This window comes from Orcinus orca, chromosome 19 (genome assembly GCF_937001465.1).
Source record: "Orcinus orca chromosome 19, mOrcOrc1.1, whole genome shotgun sequence".
Lineage (NCBI taxonomy): Eukaryota > Metazoa > Chordata > Mammalia > Artiodactyla > Delphinidae > Orcinus > Orcinus orca.
In genome coordinates, this window is record NC_064577.1 from 36,932,770 (window position 1) to 36,946,508 (window position 13,739).

Genomic DNA, 13,739 nt, shown 5'->3' on the forward strand with positions numbered 1-13,739 from the left:
GAGGGGCTTACATTTACATTTTTCTTTATAACTGAACCAACAAAATATTCACTTTAACGAACATTTCTAATATGAGAACACGGGAAGAAAACAGTGAAATCGCTTGATTGTTAACAAAATGAACTCCCTTCCAATCAATTCGTTTGACAAACGTAGCCACAGAACAGAAAGACAGCGCATATGATTGCTTTTTAGAGAACCGAAAGAAATATACTCTGCAATCAGATTTTGTTCTCCTTAGGGAAATTCAGTTTGAATTCATGGGAAGTGTACACTAGAGAGGAAGACATATGTCACAAAGTTCTTAGAATATTCCTCCCTAGAATTTTGAGGCCAAGATGAATCATTCACTCTCACTTCCAGCAAAGCAGGACTTCCTTTCCCACATGCCTCCTCCTGCCTTCTCCTCTCCTGCTCCCTCTCCCTCATTTAATATGGCTTCTTATGTAGATTTCTAAAACACAAAATTGGCACATCATCACCAGAGACTTAAAACAGAAGCGTGCATAACCATGAGTGGATAGTAAATTGAAAAGCAGTTCAAAGGTGAGAAACGGAAGAGAATACAGAATGCTATTTTAGAAACATGCGCCCTGCCCATATTTTATTATCACTCTCCTCCCCTCCACCTGTCTGTATTTGCTAAGAAAAAAAATTTTTTTTTGGCTTCAAATGGCCATCTGGTTGAGGAAGGCCACAAAGCTGAGATCCACGAATTAAGCATGATCTCATGTGGATTTATTTCCATAGAGTTATTTCCGTTTCTTGTTCCTCCTGGTCCGTTTTTAAACCTGAAGTATAGTATGAAGTTCAAGTGACACTTGAGAATGTTTGCCTAAACTGTGGTGATCTACCTACTATCTCCTTGATCTGTCTCTAATAATCTGTTTCCTTGGGGCCTGGAGTATTTGTTTAATCCCACAGAGCACTGACGTACTTAAGAGATTAAATGTGGCACCATGATGCTTCTAAATATTCATTTTACAGTAGAGTACAATAATAGAGAGTTTATGGGAGGGCAGCGAGACTTTTGCAGGCGATTTTAAAGTCCTTTATTTGTTCGGTGATTGTGAAGTCAGAGGTAACCTAGCAAGGAGTAATTCAAATAGCGTTATTTCCTGCCTATGTAGACGAAGTGATTTCATGCCTCTTGACTTAGAAGCCTCCTTAAAATTACACTACATTAAAGCCAGGATAGATTAGCTGGCTTTTCTATGTTAATTTTGTAACCAAAATGTATCATCCAAGTGGACTCTGGGATATGCTCCCTTAGTGACCATTAACATGTTTTCATTATGAATCCTTATGTGCTCTCCCTGATTAATATTCAGACAGGTTTTTCTTTCCAACAGTAGCAGCAGGGGTCCATCTTTCTGCCGGGTTTAACACCATCGTCTTCTGAAAAGCGTGGGAACATAACTTTATTCTGTGCAGGTACAAATTCACATGAAAAGTTAAAAGTGGTCTCTTAAAGTAGAGTTCCATAAATGACTATTAAAATGCTCAGAGACAAAATTTAGATTTTGTGTGTCATCTGTGGAACTACCCATCAGAATGTAGTTTTAGATTCTGACTCACAAAGACCAACCTTCTATAATTGAGAGAAAATATTCCCCAAGGGACCAGAACAAGTTCTTAGATGGTATTGTTTGGGGCTCACGATAAACCTTTTAAGAGTTCATAGTGACCAGACCAGACATTGGGCCACCATGAGTCAGGTGCAACCTGATTCTGCCGATATCTGCACAAACGGAAAACAAAAACAAAAACAAACCGGAAAAGGGAAAGAAAGCTATAGAATGTAGACACTGGAGGTCAGGGATGTTGTCTGTCTTATCCTGCTGTTTCCCCAGAACCTAGAGCAGCACCTCTCACATGGCTGTCATTAAAAAGTATGTGTAGGAAAGAAGAACCAAGCTGGAGAGATCACGCTTCCTGATTTCAAACTTACATTACAAACCTACAGTAATCAAAATAGTATGATATTGGAAGAAAAACAGACACACAGATGACTGCAACAGAATAGAGAATCCGAAATAAACCTATGCATATATGGTCAATTAATTTATGACAAAGGAATCAAGAATATACAATGGGGAAAAGACAGCCTCTTCAATAAATGGTGTTGGGAAAACTGGACCGCCACATGTAAAAGAATGAAACTGGACCCCTATCTTACACTGTACACAAAAATCAACTCAAAATGGATTAAAGACTTAAACATAAGAGATAAAACCATAAAACTCCTGGAAGAACACATAGGTAGTAAGTTCTTTGATATTGGTCCTGGCAATGATTTTTTAAATGTGACATCAAAAGCAAAGGCAACAAAAGCAAAAATCAACAAGTAGAACTACGTCAAACTAAAAAGCTTCTGCACAGCAAAGGAAACCGTCAACAAAATGAAAAAGCAACCCACAGAATGGGAGAAAATATTTGCAAATCATATATCTAATAAGGGGTTAATATACAAAATCTATAAAGAACTCAATAGTAAACAAACAACTCAATTTAAAAAATGGGCGGAAGATCTGGACAGACTTTTTCCCAAAGAAGATACACAGGTGGCCAACAGGTACATGAAAACGTGTTCAACATCACTAATCATCAGGGAAATGCAAATCAAAACCACGGTGAGATATCACCTCACACTTACTGGAATGGCTTTTATCAAAACGATAAGAAATAACAAGTGATGGCGAGGTTGTGGAGAAAAGGAAACCCTTGTGCACTGTTGGTGGGAATGTAAATTGGTGCAGCCATTTCGGAAAACAGTATGGAGTTTCCTCCAAAAAATTAAAAATAGAATTACGTGTGATACAGCAGTTTCACTCCAGGGTATTTACCCAAAGGAAATGAAAACATTCACTAACTCAAAAAGATATATGCACCCCTATATTCACTGCAGCATTATTTACAATAGCCAAGACATGGAAGCAACTGATGAATGTATAAAGAAAATGTGGTGTGTATATATAATGGAATATTATTCATCTATTAAAAAAAGAAGGAAATCTTGGCATTTGTGACAACATGATAGACCTTGAGGGCTATGTGAAATAGTCAGAGAAAGACAAAATACCATATGATCTCACTCATATGTGGAATCTAACAAAACACCGAGCTCATAGGTACAGAGAACATACAGAGAACAGATTGGTGGCTGCCAGAGGCATGGAGTAGGAAGTGGGTGAAATGGCTGAAGGAAGCTAAAAATTACAAACTTCTAGTTATAAAATAAATAAGTACCGAGGATGTAATGTACATCATGGTAACTATAGTCAATAATACTGTATATGTCAAAATTGTTAAGAGAATAGATCTTAAAAGTTCTCATCACAAGAAGAAAAAAATTGTAATTATGTGGCTGACGGATGTTAACTAGACATACTGTGGTGATCCTTTTGCAATACATGCAAATATCATTGTACACTTGTAACTAATATATTGTTATATGTCAGTTATATCTCAGTAAAAAAAATATGTAGAAATAGGACTTCCCTGGTGGCGCAGTGGTTGAGAGTCCGCCTGCCGATGCAAGGGACACGGGTTCGTGCCCCGGTCCAGGAAGATCCCACATGCTGCAGAGTGGCTGGGCCCGTGAGCCATGGCTGCTGAGCCTGCGCATCTGGAGCCTGTGTTCCGCCACGGGAGAGGCCACGGCAGTGAGAGGCCCGCGTACCACCAAAAAAAAAAAAAGTAGAAATAAATGAAAGAGCTTCACTTGACAATAAGCAGGAATAGCGTGGGACCTTTGATGACCTTATAGATGAGGTCTAGTAGACTCACTATGAACAGTGCCATTTACTAACTCAATGTTTTGGTCATAAATTTAGACTACACCAGTCAGAGACAAACTTCTTGAAAGCATCGTTTCCACGTCCTTACTCCCATTTACACAACTCAATGCAATCTATCTTCAGCCCCGTCACGCCACTAAATGCTCTCACCAAGGTTATTAATATTCCCCTCCTTGAAGCTTGCACTTGACAGCATCTATGAAACTGCACCCACCTGATTCTCAGTTTTCCTCCTGCCTCTCTGGCTTCTTTCCAGAGCTCCTCTTCCGCTACCTACCTGTTCTTAAGATCCAGTGGTCCTCAGAATTTTGTCCTGGGTCGTCCTCCTTTCTTCAATAGGCATCCTGCCTTCAACTTCATTTGTCACCAAAATGCCAGCAATGCCCAATTCTTTTCTTCTCTAATCAGCTCCAGAGCCCTACGTCTAACTGCTTACTTAACATCTCCATTTGCTGTCCCCCAGCCCCTTCAAAGTTCACATTACCTTCTCACAAACTTGATCATCCCTGCGAGTTTTCTGAAGGGAATGTTGGCATCGACCAGCCAGCTGCCCAAGCCGGTAACCTGGGCCTCCATCTCCCATCCCATTCGTATTATCAACAACTCCTGATGATTCCCTGCCCTGAGTATCCCTTGATTCCATCATGATTAGAGCGTGGGCACTGGCATGAGACTCTCTGGGTTCAAACCCCAACACTTGCACCTACCAGTTCTGTAACCTTAGGCAAGTTACTTAATCCCTTTGTGCCTCAGGTTCCTCGTCTGCAAAACAGAGATATAATTCTTCTTTTTTTATTTTATTTTAAAAATTTTTGGCTGCGTTGGGTCTTCCTTGCTGTGCGCAGGCCTTCTCTAGTTGTGGCGAGCGTGGCTACTCCTCGTTGCGGTGCACGGGCTTCTCATCGCAGTGGCTTCTCTTGTTGCGGAGCACGGGCTCTAGGTGCACGGGCTTCAGTAGTTATGGCACACGGGCTTCAGTAGTTGTGGCTTGCAGGATCTAGAAAGCAGGCTCAGTAGTTGTGGCGTGCGGGCTTAGCTGCTCCGTGGCATGTGGGATCTTCCTGGACCAGGGCTCGAACCAGTGTCCCCTGCATTGGCAGGCGGATTCTTAACCACTGCACCACCAGGGAAGTCCCTAGAGATATAATTCTTGCCTCAGTGTGGCTGTGAAGATTGCTTGAGCTAATATGTGTAAATGTTTAGACCAGTACATAGCACTTCCAGAGGCTCAATACCTCCCCCTCCCTCCCTCCAGCGTTGAGACCCAAGTCTGGGCACCACCTTAACGGGATTAGTCTAACATATCCCCAGTGGCCCATCCACTTCCCTTCGTCCTCCGCCGCCCTCACACTCCATCCAGTCTCTGTACTACAGCTGGAGGGACCTCTTTTTTTTTTTGGCCGCGCCCTGCAGCTTGTGGGATCTTAGTTTCCCGACCAGGGACTGAACCCAGGCCCTTGGCAGTGAGAACGTGGAGTCCTAATCACTGGACCGCCAGGGAATTCCCTGGAGGGACCTTTAAACATGTAAATCTAATCATGTCCTCCCCCGATTGGAACCTTCCAGTGGCTTTACATGACTCTTTGAATCACAACCTCCAAGGCCCCTCGTGAGCCAGCCCCTGCCTATCCTACAGCCCTTCCGTTACTGTTCTCTCCTCTCTCTGCTCCAGCTGCACCAGCCCCTGAAGCCCTGAAGCCTCTGTACCTGCTGTCCTTTCTGTCCCAGATCCTCTCTGTTCCACTTCTGGCCCAGCTCACTCCTTAGCAAACCCAGTGTCATTTCCTAAGGAAAACCTTGCCTCCCCCTCCCCCAATGACACTTTCTCAGAGAACCCCGTATTTCTGCTCCATCGCACTTATCACCATCAGGGTCCACTTGTCAATGTTCAAAGACTTGGGATTTGAACCCAGAGAGTTTCACGCCAGTACCCATGCTCTGATCATGATGGATTCCAGGGATACTCAGGGGAGAAAATCATCAGGACTTGTTTTTTATATAGATGGGGCAGGAGAAGGAAGTGTGAAGAAAACTGCCCAGGTTACTGGCCGGGCAGCCGGCTGGTCGATGGCAACATTTCCTTCAGAAAACTGGGAAGGAGGAGCAAGTATGTGAGAAAGTCATGTGGAGTCTGAAGGGGCTGGGGGACAGCAACATTCATTGCCGTTCTTCCAGGCTAGATGGTAGCAACACAAAGGCCGGGGCCATGTCATCTTGCCGACCGCCGTACCCCAGTGCCCAGCGGAGTGTCTGAGTTGGAATAGGGGTGTGATCATTTGTTGAGTCAATGAATTTAAGTCACCAGGGGCTCAGAGCTTTGATCATTGCTGAGTTAGCTAGGTTCTTGGGTTTTCTTTTTTGTCGTGTGGTAGAACTGCTTCTGAATCAGGTGTCTGCCAGTCTAACTCCCTATGACTAACCAGAACAGGCTCACTGAAGCCAGCCCATGAAAGTGGCTGCATTATTTATGTCTGGAACAAGACGGCTGTAAAGGCATCGACACCCATACAAAGAGTCCTTTCAGTTTGAAAGGAGCATCTGTGCCTTTCCAACAATGGATATTAGATTAATAAGAGAATAAAAGCAATTATACTAAGAGAAATCCAAATATGGCAAAGCAACAAAGGATGATATCACAGCACATTTATTTATCTTTTATATGCAGGTCACGGATTAAGAATCATGTTTCATGAAGCAAAGGACAGGCAGAAGTTCGTCAGTGATGTTCAATATCTGCGGGACATACAGCATAAGACGGACTCAGAATATCAGGTAATGGCAGGAAGTGAGAATATCTTCTACTTTCACTTATGGTATTAGGAGAGAATTCAGGCTACAGTATCAGTATATGATAAGCAGTAATAGGTTTCTAAAATCCAAAACCCACACTTACTAGCTGTGTGACCTTGAAAAGCTACTTTACCTCTCTGAGTCTCAGTTTCCTCATCTGTACAATGGGGATAATAGTCTCCACCTTATAATACTGTCATGGAAATAACATTTTTCAACTAGTTAGCACAGAGCTTGGCACACAAACGTTATCAACCAATGACATCAGGGCTTAAACTGGATAAACCAGCAACCAAGAAAAAAGACATTAAGGAGTTAACCGGGTCGCCCTACCATTTATAAAATAACATGCCCTTCCTGTTGTCCTCCGGCCAGAAGAAAGGTGGTTAGCACATTCTACAATAAGCTAACTCTTCGTCACCCTAGCTACAGTGTTTACAGGCAAAAACAAAACAGACAGGGAGCCTGAGGAGTCATGATGTAATTACCCAGAGCTGGCATAGGACAGACTTGCCAGGCTGGGTTGTGGGATTCTGGGAGCAGTTAGAAAGTGTCACTCAGCCCGCTGGCCGGAGGTCAGCCCTCGCCAATCAAGGAGGCAGGTCCTCAGCCTCAGCTGAGGATCGAAAAGCGCTCCTTCCCTAGGGAAAATACGGGCCTGCCGTCATCAGGTTTTCCTCCTCCTTAGCAATCTCAAATATAACTGAACCTCCCGGGGCACCAAGGAAACCAGAGCGATCTCAGTAACCTGATTTCACCTGCGTAGCACAGCTTAGCTCTGGGCCTGGAAATGGAGCCAGCAACTTCCTCCTACACTTGCCAGTCACCTCCAAGGCTGTAAAGTGGAGGGCGTCTCTACAAACTAAATAAGAACGTAAACATCCAAACGGGTCACACTGGGGGACCCTCTCCTCTCCACAAAGATGCCTCTGCCACACAGCCCAGGTTTGGAAATACTTGTCTGAAATTGTCTCTAGAACAGGCACGTAAGAAAATCAATCTTATGATTTGATGGTCTCTGCTGAAGAAAACCGCACAACTGCGTGGCTTGGAGCCACTGCAGTTTTATTTTCTAACTTCATTTGGGCTTTCAACCCTGTCCTTGTTAATAAGGACACTTTCAACACCGTCCTTATAAATAATAATATTTATTAAATGCCTACTATGTCCTGAACAAAGTCCCTGCTCTCCCGGAGTTCTCATTCTAGGATTGAGAAACAAACTACACACACAAAGTAAAGTAAATATGTAAGACAATATAATGTATATGATAAATATAATGAGCCTATAAAAACAGGCAGTAGGGCTGGGGTGATGCTCCTTTACACAGGCAGGGAAGCCTCTGACGAAGTAGCATTTGGGCGTGGAGGTAAATGATGGGAAAGAGCCAACCAGAGCGTCCAGAGCAGAAAGAAAGCAAGAGCAGGGGCCCTGAGGCGGGAACTAACTTGGAGGAAACAAACGAAGGCCAGAGCGGCTGGAACACCAAGGGAGAATGCGGACGAGGTGGCTAGGACCAGATCGTGTGGGGTCTCTCAGGACAAAGCTTGGTATTTGGAGTTTATTCTTAGCCCGGTGAGAATTACTGAATGATTTTAAGCAGGGCAGTGGTATGATCTGCTTTACCTTTTTTTTTGTTTGTTTTTTTAAGATCACTCTGGCTGCTGTGTGGGAAAACAACTGAAAGGGGCAAGAGAAGCAGCAGAAAAACTTGTAAGGAACCTGATAGAAATTTAGGAGAGACCAGCGTGGTGGGAGCAGGGGTGGCGAGAAGTAGCCCGAACCAGGATATAGAAGCAGCGCAGACATCTTGCTGATAGACGACGGGGAGGTGGAGTGAGGGAAAGAGAGGAATAGAGGATGACTCACTTCAACATGTTTTCTTGTCCATTAGCTCCCTCCGTTATCACAGTTTAAACTTTACTTTTTTCAAACCTCCCGTCCCCATACTTTCAGCAAGGACCATTTCTTTCTGTTTTACATACACGTGTAACCAAACAAAGAATCTGAGGCCGTCAGGTGGGGAGCCACTCGGCGCTTCCCCTTCTATCCCAGGCTGCACGCCCGTCCAGCCCTCAAGTCTCGACAGGTGAAGGACAGTCTCCCTCCTGGTGCCGGACCTGAGATCTTGGTCCATGCCCCTCTGTCTCCAGCCCCTCTCCTCCATGGACCTCTCTGCTGCATCCTTGGAATTTCTCTTCTTACTGGCTCAGCCCACAAACATGCTCAACTTTCTCTCATACTGAGAACAAGAGAACAAAGCTGTCTGTGGACAATGTGTCTTTTTCTAGCCACAGCCCTGGCACTTTCCAGTCTCCAGATGTCCCCAAACAGTCAGCTACACTTCTGTCTCCACTCCGCCCCGCCATCCCATTCATGCCCTCACCTGCTGCAGCCTGGCGGTCTCCTCACCTCCCCTGAAACGGTGCTCGCCGAGGTCAGTAGCGAAATTCAGCAGACACCTTTGTAGTCTTTGTTTCCTGAAGCTTTACCTGCATTTGGCGCCATTACTCTTTACCTCTCGCAACATTACTTCTTCGGCTTTCTCACATCGCACTCTCCTGGTTTTCCTCCTGTTTCACTCACATTCCTCTCCCTGCCCCTCACAGGTTAATTCCCCGAGCTTTCCATCAGCCCAATTTTCTCCTAATTCACAACGCCTGTGGCCCATCTCATCCCCTCCTATGTTTGTAACCACCACTCATACACTGATGACTTGTAATCCTGTGTCTTCTCAAAGTGTCAGAATCCCATGCACACCTGCTTGCTGTATGGTTCCATCTGGGTGTCACACGGGCACATTGAATTCAGCGTGTCCACAGTTGGACTCCATGTGTCCATCCCCTGCCATCCTCTTCTGTAGCCCCTCTCTGAAGACAGTGACCCAAGCCTTCCCTGACTCCTTCCTCGCCCTCACCACCCCTATCCCCCAGCTACCAAGTCCTGCTGAGTTTACCTAAAACCTCATGAGCTCGTGCTTCCCTTCTCATCCTATGGCCATCGCCCTGGTTGCAACGTCCATAGTTTAGCTCCAAGACTATTACAATGTCCTCATAACTGGCCTCCTGGCCTCCAGCCTTGCCACCTTTCAGACTGAAATTTATGTAAAATGCAAACTATGTAATTCGGTTGTTTCCTCTCACGTAGAGGTGTGTCCCAGACCCAAGAACCACAGCAAGACCAGTCCAATCCTCAACCACTTCTCTAACCTCCTCTTCCCTCTTCCCTACTCTCTCGACAAGGGTGGTGAAGACCATAGTTGTTTGTTCGTTTGTTTTAATATTTATTTATTTGTTTGCACCGGGTCTTAGTTGCGGCAGCCAGGCTCCTTTTGTTGCAGCTTACAGGCTCCTTTAGTTGTGGCTCACCAGCTCCTTAGCTGTGGCATGCGAACTCTTAGTTGTGGCATGTGGGATCTAGTTCCCTGACCAGGGATCAAACCCAGGCTCCCCTGCATTGGGAGCATGGAATCTTAACCACTGTGCCACCAGGGAAGTCCTAAGACCATAGTTTTAACTTAGAACTAAAGGGAACCTCTGTATTCCCATAGCACCCTCTTTAAAAAACAAAAACAAAAACCCCTTATTGAGGTATAATTTACATAGCATAAAATTCACCTGTTTTAAGTTTAAATTGACCAAATTTGCCATCATTGCCATCACCTGATTTTAGAACGTTTCCATCGGTCCAATTCCAAAGCACCCTTTTCATACCTTTTTCATTGCTGATGAAATTGTATTGAAATTGTCTTTTGTGTGTTTTCCTATCAAACTGGACCGCAGCTTCCTAAGGGCAGGGACAGAGTCTCACTCTCCTCTGTCGAACCGAATGCCTTGTCATTGATGAAAGCCAGCGTTACCGAACTTGACCACCAACTCTGTTTATCAGACATAGATCCAGCTGACTTGTAACTAATCCTCAAAGTTAAATCCACCTTCACTGAGCATTTTCAAAACCACTCACCACAAGGTCTGCAAAGATAAATATGGTTGTCTTTCATATGTTCTGAGGATTGTCGAATTAAGTATATAGAAACCCACAGAAACGATTACTTTGACGGGAACAGCAATGAGTTATATTATTGACTCTGTCCCTTGCCTTGTTCCAGAAAAGATTTAAAGTTGGGGTTTAAGAATTGCATGTCTTTAATGACCCCTCAGTAACTTGGTCCATATACGACCTTTGTGTATTTAGATTATTTACTAAGGTAGAGTTTGCACTGAATGGATATTGAAACCTTGGGCCATTGATGAGCTTGGCCGGTTACTCGTGGACATCCCAGCTTTCACTAGCAGCCCAGCGACGTGCAAGGGATTCCCTGTTTCAGGGTGTACAAATAGTGTAAGACCTACTAACCAGATATGACTCCCAACTCATAGACATTTGCCACACATGCCTTCCTGAGATGGACTTGCTTTTAATGAACTGACTCAGGTTGAGGCCCTTGGAAACCTCCTGTAGACACTATTCCTGCTATAGCCTAAAATATGCTGTGGGTTGGTATGTACCAAATTAGCAATGACTTTATAGGTCTGTCTGCTAGTGGCAGGAGAGGAAGGTTAAACCCACCCTGAATTATTCTGATGCTACTCCTTTCAGTGGTTGGGTGGGGCCCGTTTGAAAAAAACAAGAGGAGATACTTATTTGGCATATTACATGCTATTTCAGAATCTGGTAACTAGTACATAATTATACGACATCTCAGAATTTGGCTATGTCTTCAAGGGTGTTCATGCTGCATAGCTTTTTTTCCCCTTCTTTCCGTCAAATGTGTTTATGTAAGTTGTGGCGAAATTTAGCCATTAATGTCCACTGAAAGCTAGAGAGGAAGATTACACTTGGAGTTTCAGGATGATTTTCTAGACTATCAAATGCGTTCAAATGGGTTTTACTTTATGTCGCTTATTCATTCTGATTCTTTCAAGTGCAGATCAAACAACTAATATGATGATATAAACTTGTTCAAGGACGTGATGGGTGACTATACCAGGTGGTGAGGGTTTGGGGTCTGTCCACTCAGGGGGTTGAGGGAACGGAGATAATTCAACTTTCCCTCCCGTAGGAGTCATGGGGAGGGACATGTGACATGTGTGTTTCTCTGCTCTTCACAGAAGAGAAAAATAAACTCAGTCGAGGGGAATATCATGTCAAACTTTTTACACCTTTGATTTCTTAACCTCTTAAAACTAATGAACTTCGATAATGTCCCCAGTGATAATTAAAACCCCAAACTCTGAGACATGTTGGATCATAAAAACAACAACAAAAAAGAAGCAACTGAAGGCAAGTCCTACTTCCCAAAACACTCACAGAGTTCAAGTAACAATAACCTTGACAGAGGCCACTGCTGATGGAAGAGGTAGAGTTGGGTCATAGTTACAATGTTTTTTTTTTAAATCTTTATTGGAGTATATTTGTTTCACAATACTGTGTTAGTTTCTCTCATACACCAAAGTGAATCACCCATATGCATACATATGTCCCCATATCCCCTCCCTCTTGAGCCTCCCTCCCACCCTCCCTATCCCACCCCTCTAGGTCATCACAAAGCACCGAGCTGATCTCCCTGTGCTACGCTGCTGCTTCCCACTAGCTAACTATTTTACATTCGGTAGTGTATATATGTCGATGCTACAATGCTTTTTAGGCCAGAACCATGAGGCTGGGAAGTGTCCCTGTGGTGCATGGCTTCTTAAGGTACCAGGAGCCCGGATGATGACTAAAAGAATGGGGCTGGTAATAAAAGGAACAAAAGAAACTTTGAGCATCGCTGTGGGTTCAGAAAGCTGTAATTCTGAAGAAAAAGCAGTTTGCAGAGCTCCCTCAGTTGGCTTCCCAGGGGAACGGGCAGTCTTAGGAAACAGACCTCTACTTCCAGGGGAGAAAAACGAGGATGAACTTCAGGCCTGCAGGCCTTCGGGCCTTCAGAAAAACAAGGATGAACTTCAAGTCTTTTTTCTTCCACAACCAAGATCAGAATCGCATTATTTAGCAAAGGCTGAGTTTAGAAAAAGGAGTAAACCAAGAAAGGGGATTGGAAACAACAGTTCAAGCCTGATGGTGATGATGATGATGATGGTCATGATGATGAGTTTTATTGAACAGTTTTATTGAACTCTCACCGCGAGCCGGTCACTCTGCTAAGCATCTTACCAACAGTGCCTCATGCTCTCCCGGCAATCTTGCAGCACAGAGGCATCTCCCTCTACAGATGAGGGAAGCAAGAATCCATGGAGTTAGTCAGCCTGCCCAAGGTCACAACGCTAGAAAGTGGCAGAGCTGTGGTTTGTCGTGTTTACCCGTACTGAGTTACGGTGAGTCACAAAACCCATGTCATCCCCCACAGGCATAGACGCACATTCCGTGTTCTGCCCTACAGTGGTAGCTTCTGCACAGAAGGCAGCCTGACCGCGAGCACTGCAGTCAGAGGGACGGGCTTGGGGGGCGCGACGCGAAAGGAGGAAGCCCCGATTCTCCGCAGAAAGAAGAAAGAAGAAGTTACTTGAAGCCTCCCGTTTCAAGACTCGGCCAGTTTTGTCACATGAACAGAAACTTATTTATAGCAATCTAGCTCCAGACACGTGAAATTGAAAGGGAAATAAAGTTCCAGAGTAAGGGGAGCCCCTGTGATGATGAATTACAAATCTGTTCCTTCTCCCCTTCCTGTGGATTTCAGGTGCCTCTGCCCCTGTCCCTTCAGGACCCTCCAAGCAGAAACAAAACCAGCATCAAAAACACCAAAAACGTCATTCACTTTACAAATAACAAGAAAACCAGCCCCCGACGGGGGTGCAGGGGGAGGTATGGCTAGGTTCTTGCTGTTTCTAGGACTGGAAGTCCGAACTTGGCTCTGTCCCCGTGTTCCTTCTCAGCGAAGCAATAACTTGGAGAGGGCTAACGTTTGATTTACACGGAAAGATTGCTTGGCTGTTTCAAGATAAAAATTAGGAAGTACCTACCTTGCCACTGGTTTCTTCTCCTGGTCCTCTGTGAGAGGAAGGATAAGGAATCAGAGGGGAAAAACATTTTTTTTTTCAACGTTGCAAACCATTCTATTCCTCCTCCCCTTCTGGTAAAGAAATACTTAAGTTGCATGCATTCTTGGAGAGAAGTTTCAAAAAACACTCCGCCCACAGGAATTCTGTTCAT

At 44.4% G+C, this 13,739-nt stretch overlaps 1 protein-coding gene across 1 annotated transcript in view; it reads left to right on the forward strand.

The window, feature by feature from the left end:
• Positions 1–488: 488 nt before the first annotated feature.
• Positions 489–13,739, forward strand: part of MARCHF10 (membrane associated ring-CH-type finger 10) — an 88,741-nt gene continuing 75,490 nt past the window's right edge. Inside the window, exons 1-2 of the mRNA XM_049701652.1 lie at positions 489–546; positions 6,466–6,572. Of these exons, the coding sequence (XP_049557609.1) occupies positions 6,483–6,572 (90 nt within the window). The 5' untranslated portion in view covers positions 489–546; positions 6,466–6,482. The remainder of the gene's footprint in view (positions 547–6,465; positions 6,573–13,739) is intronic.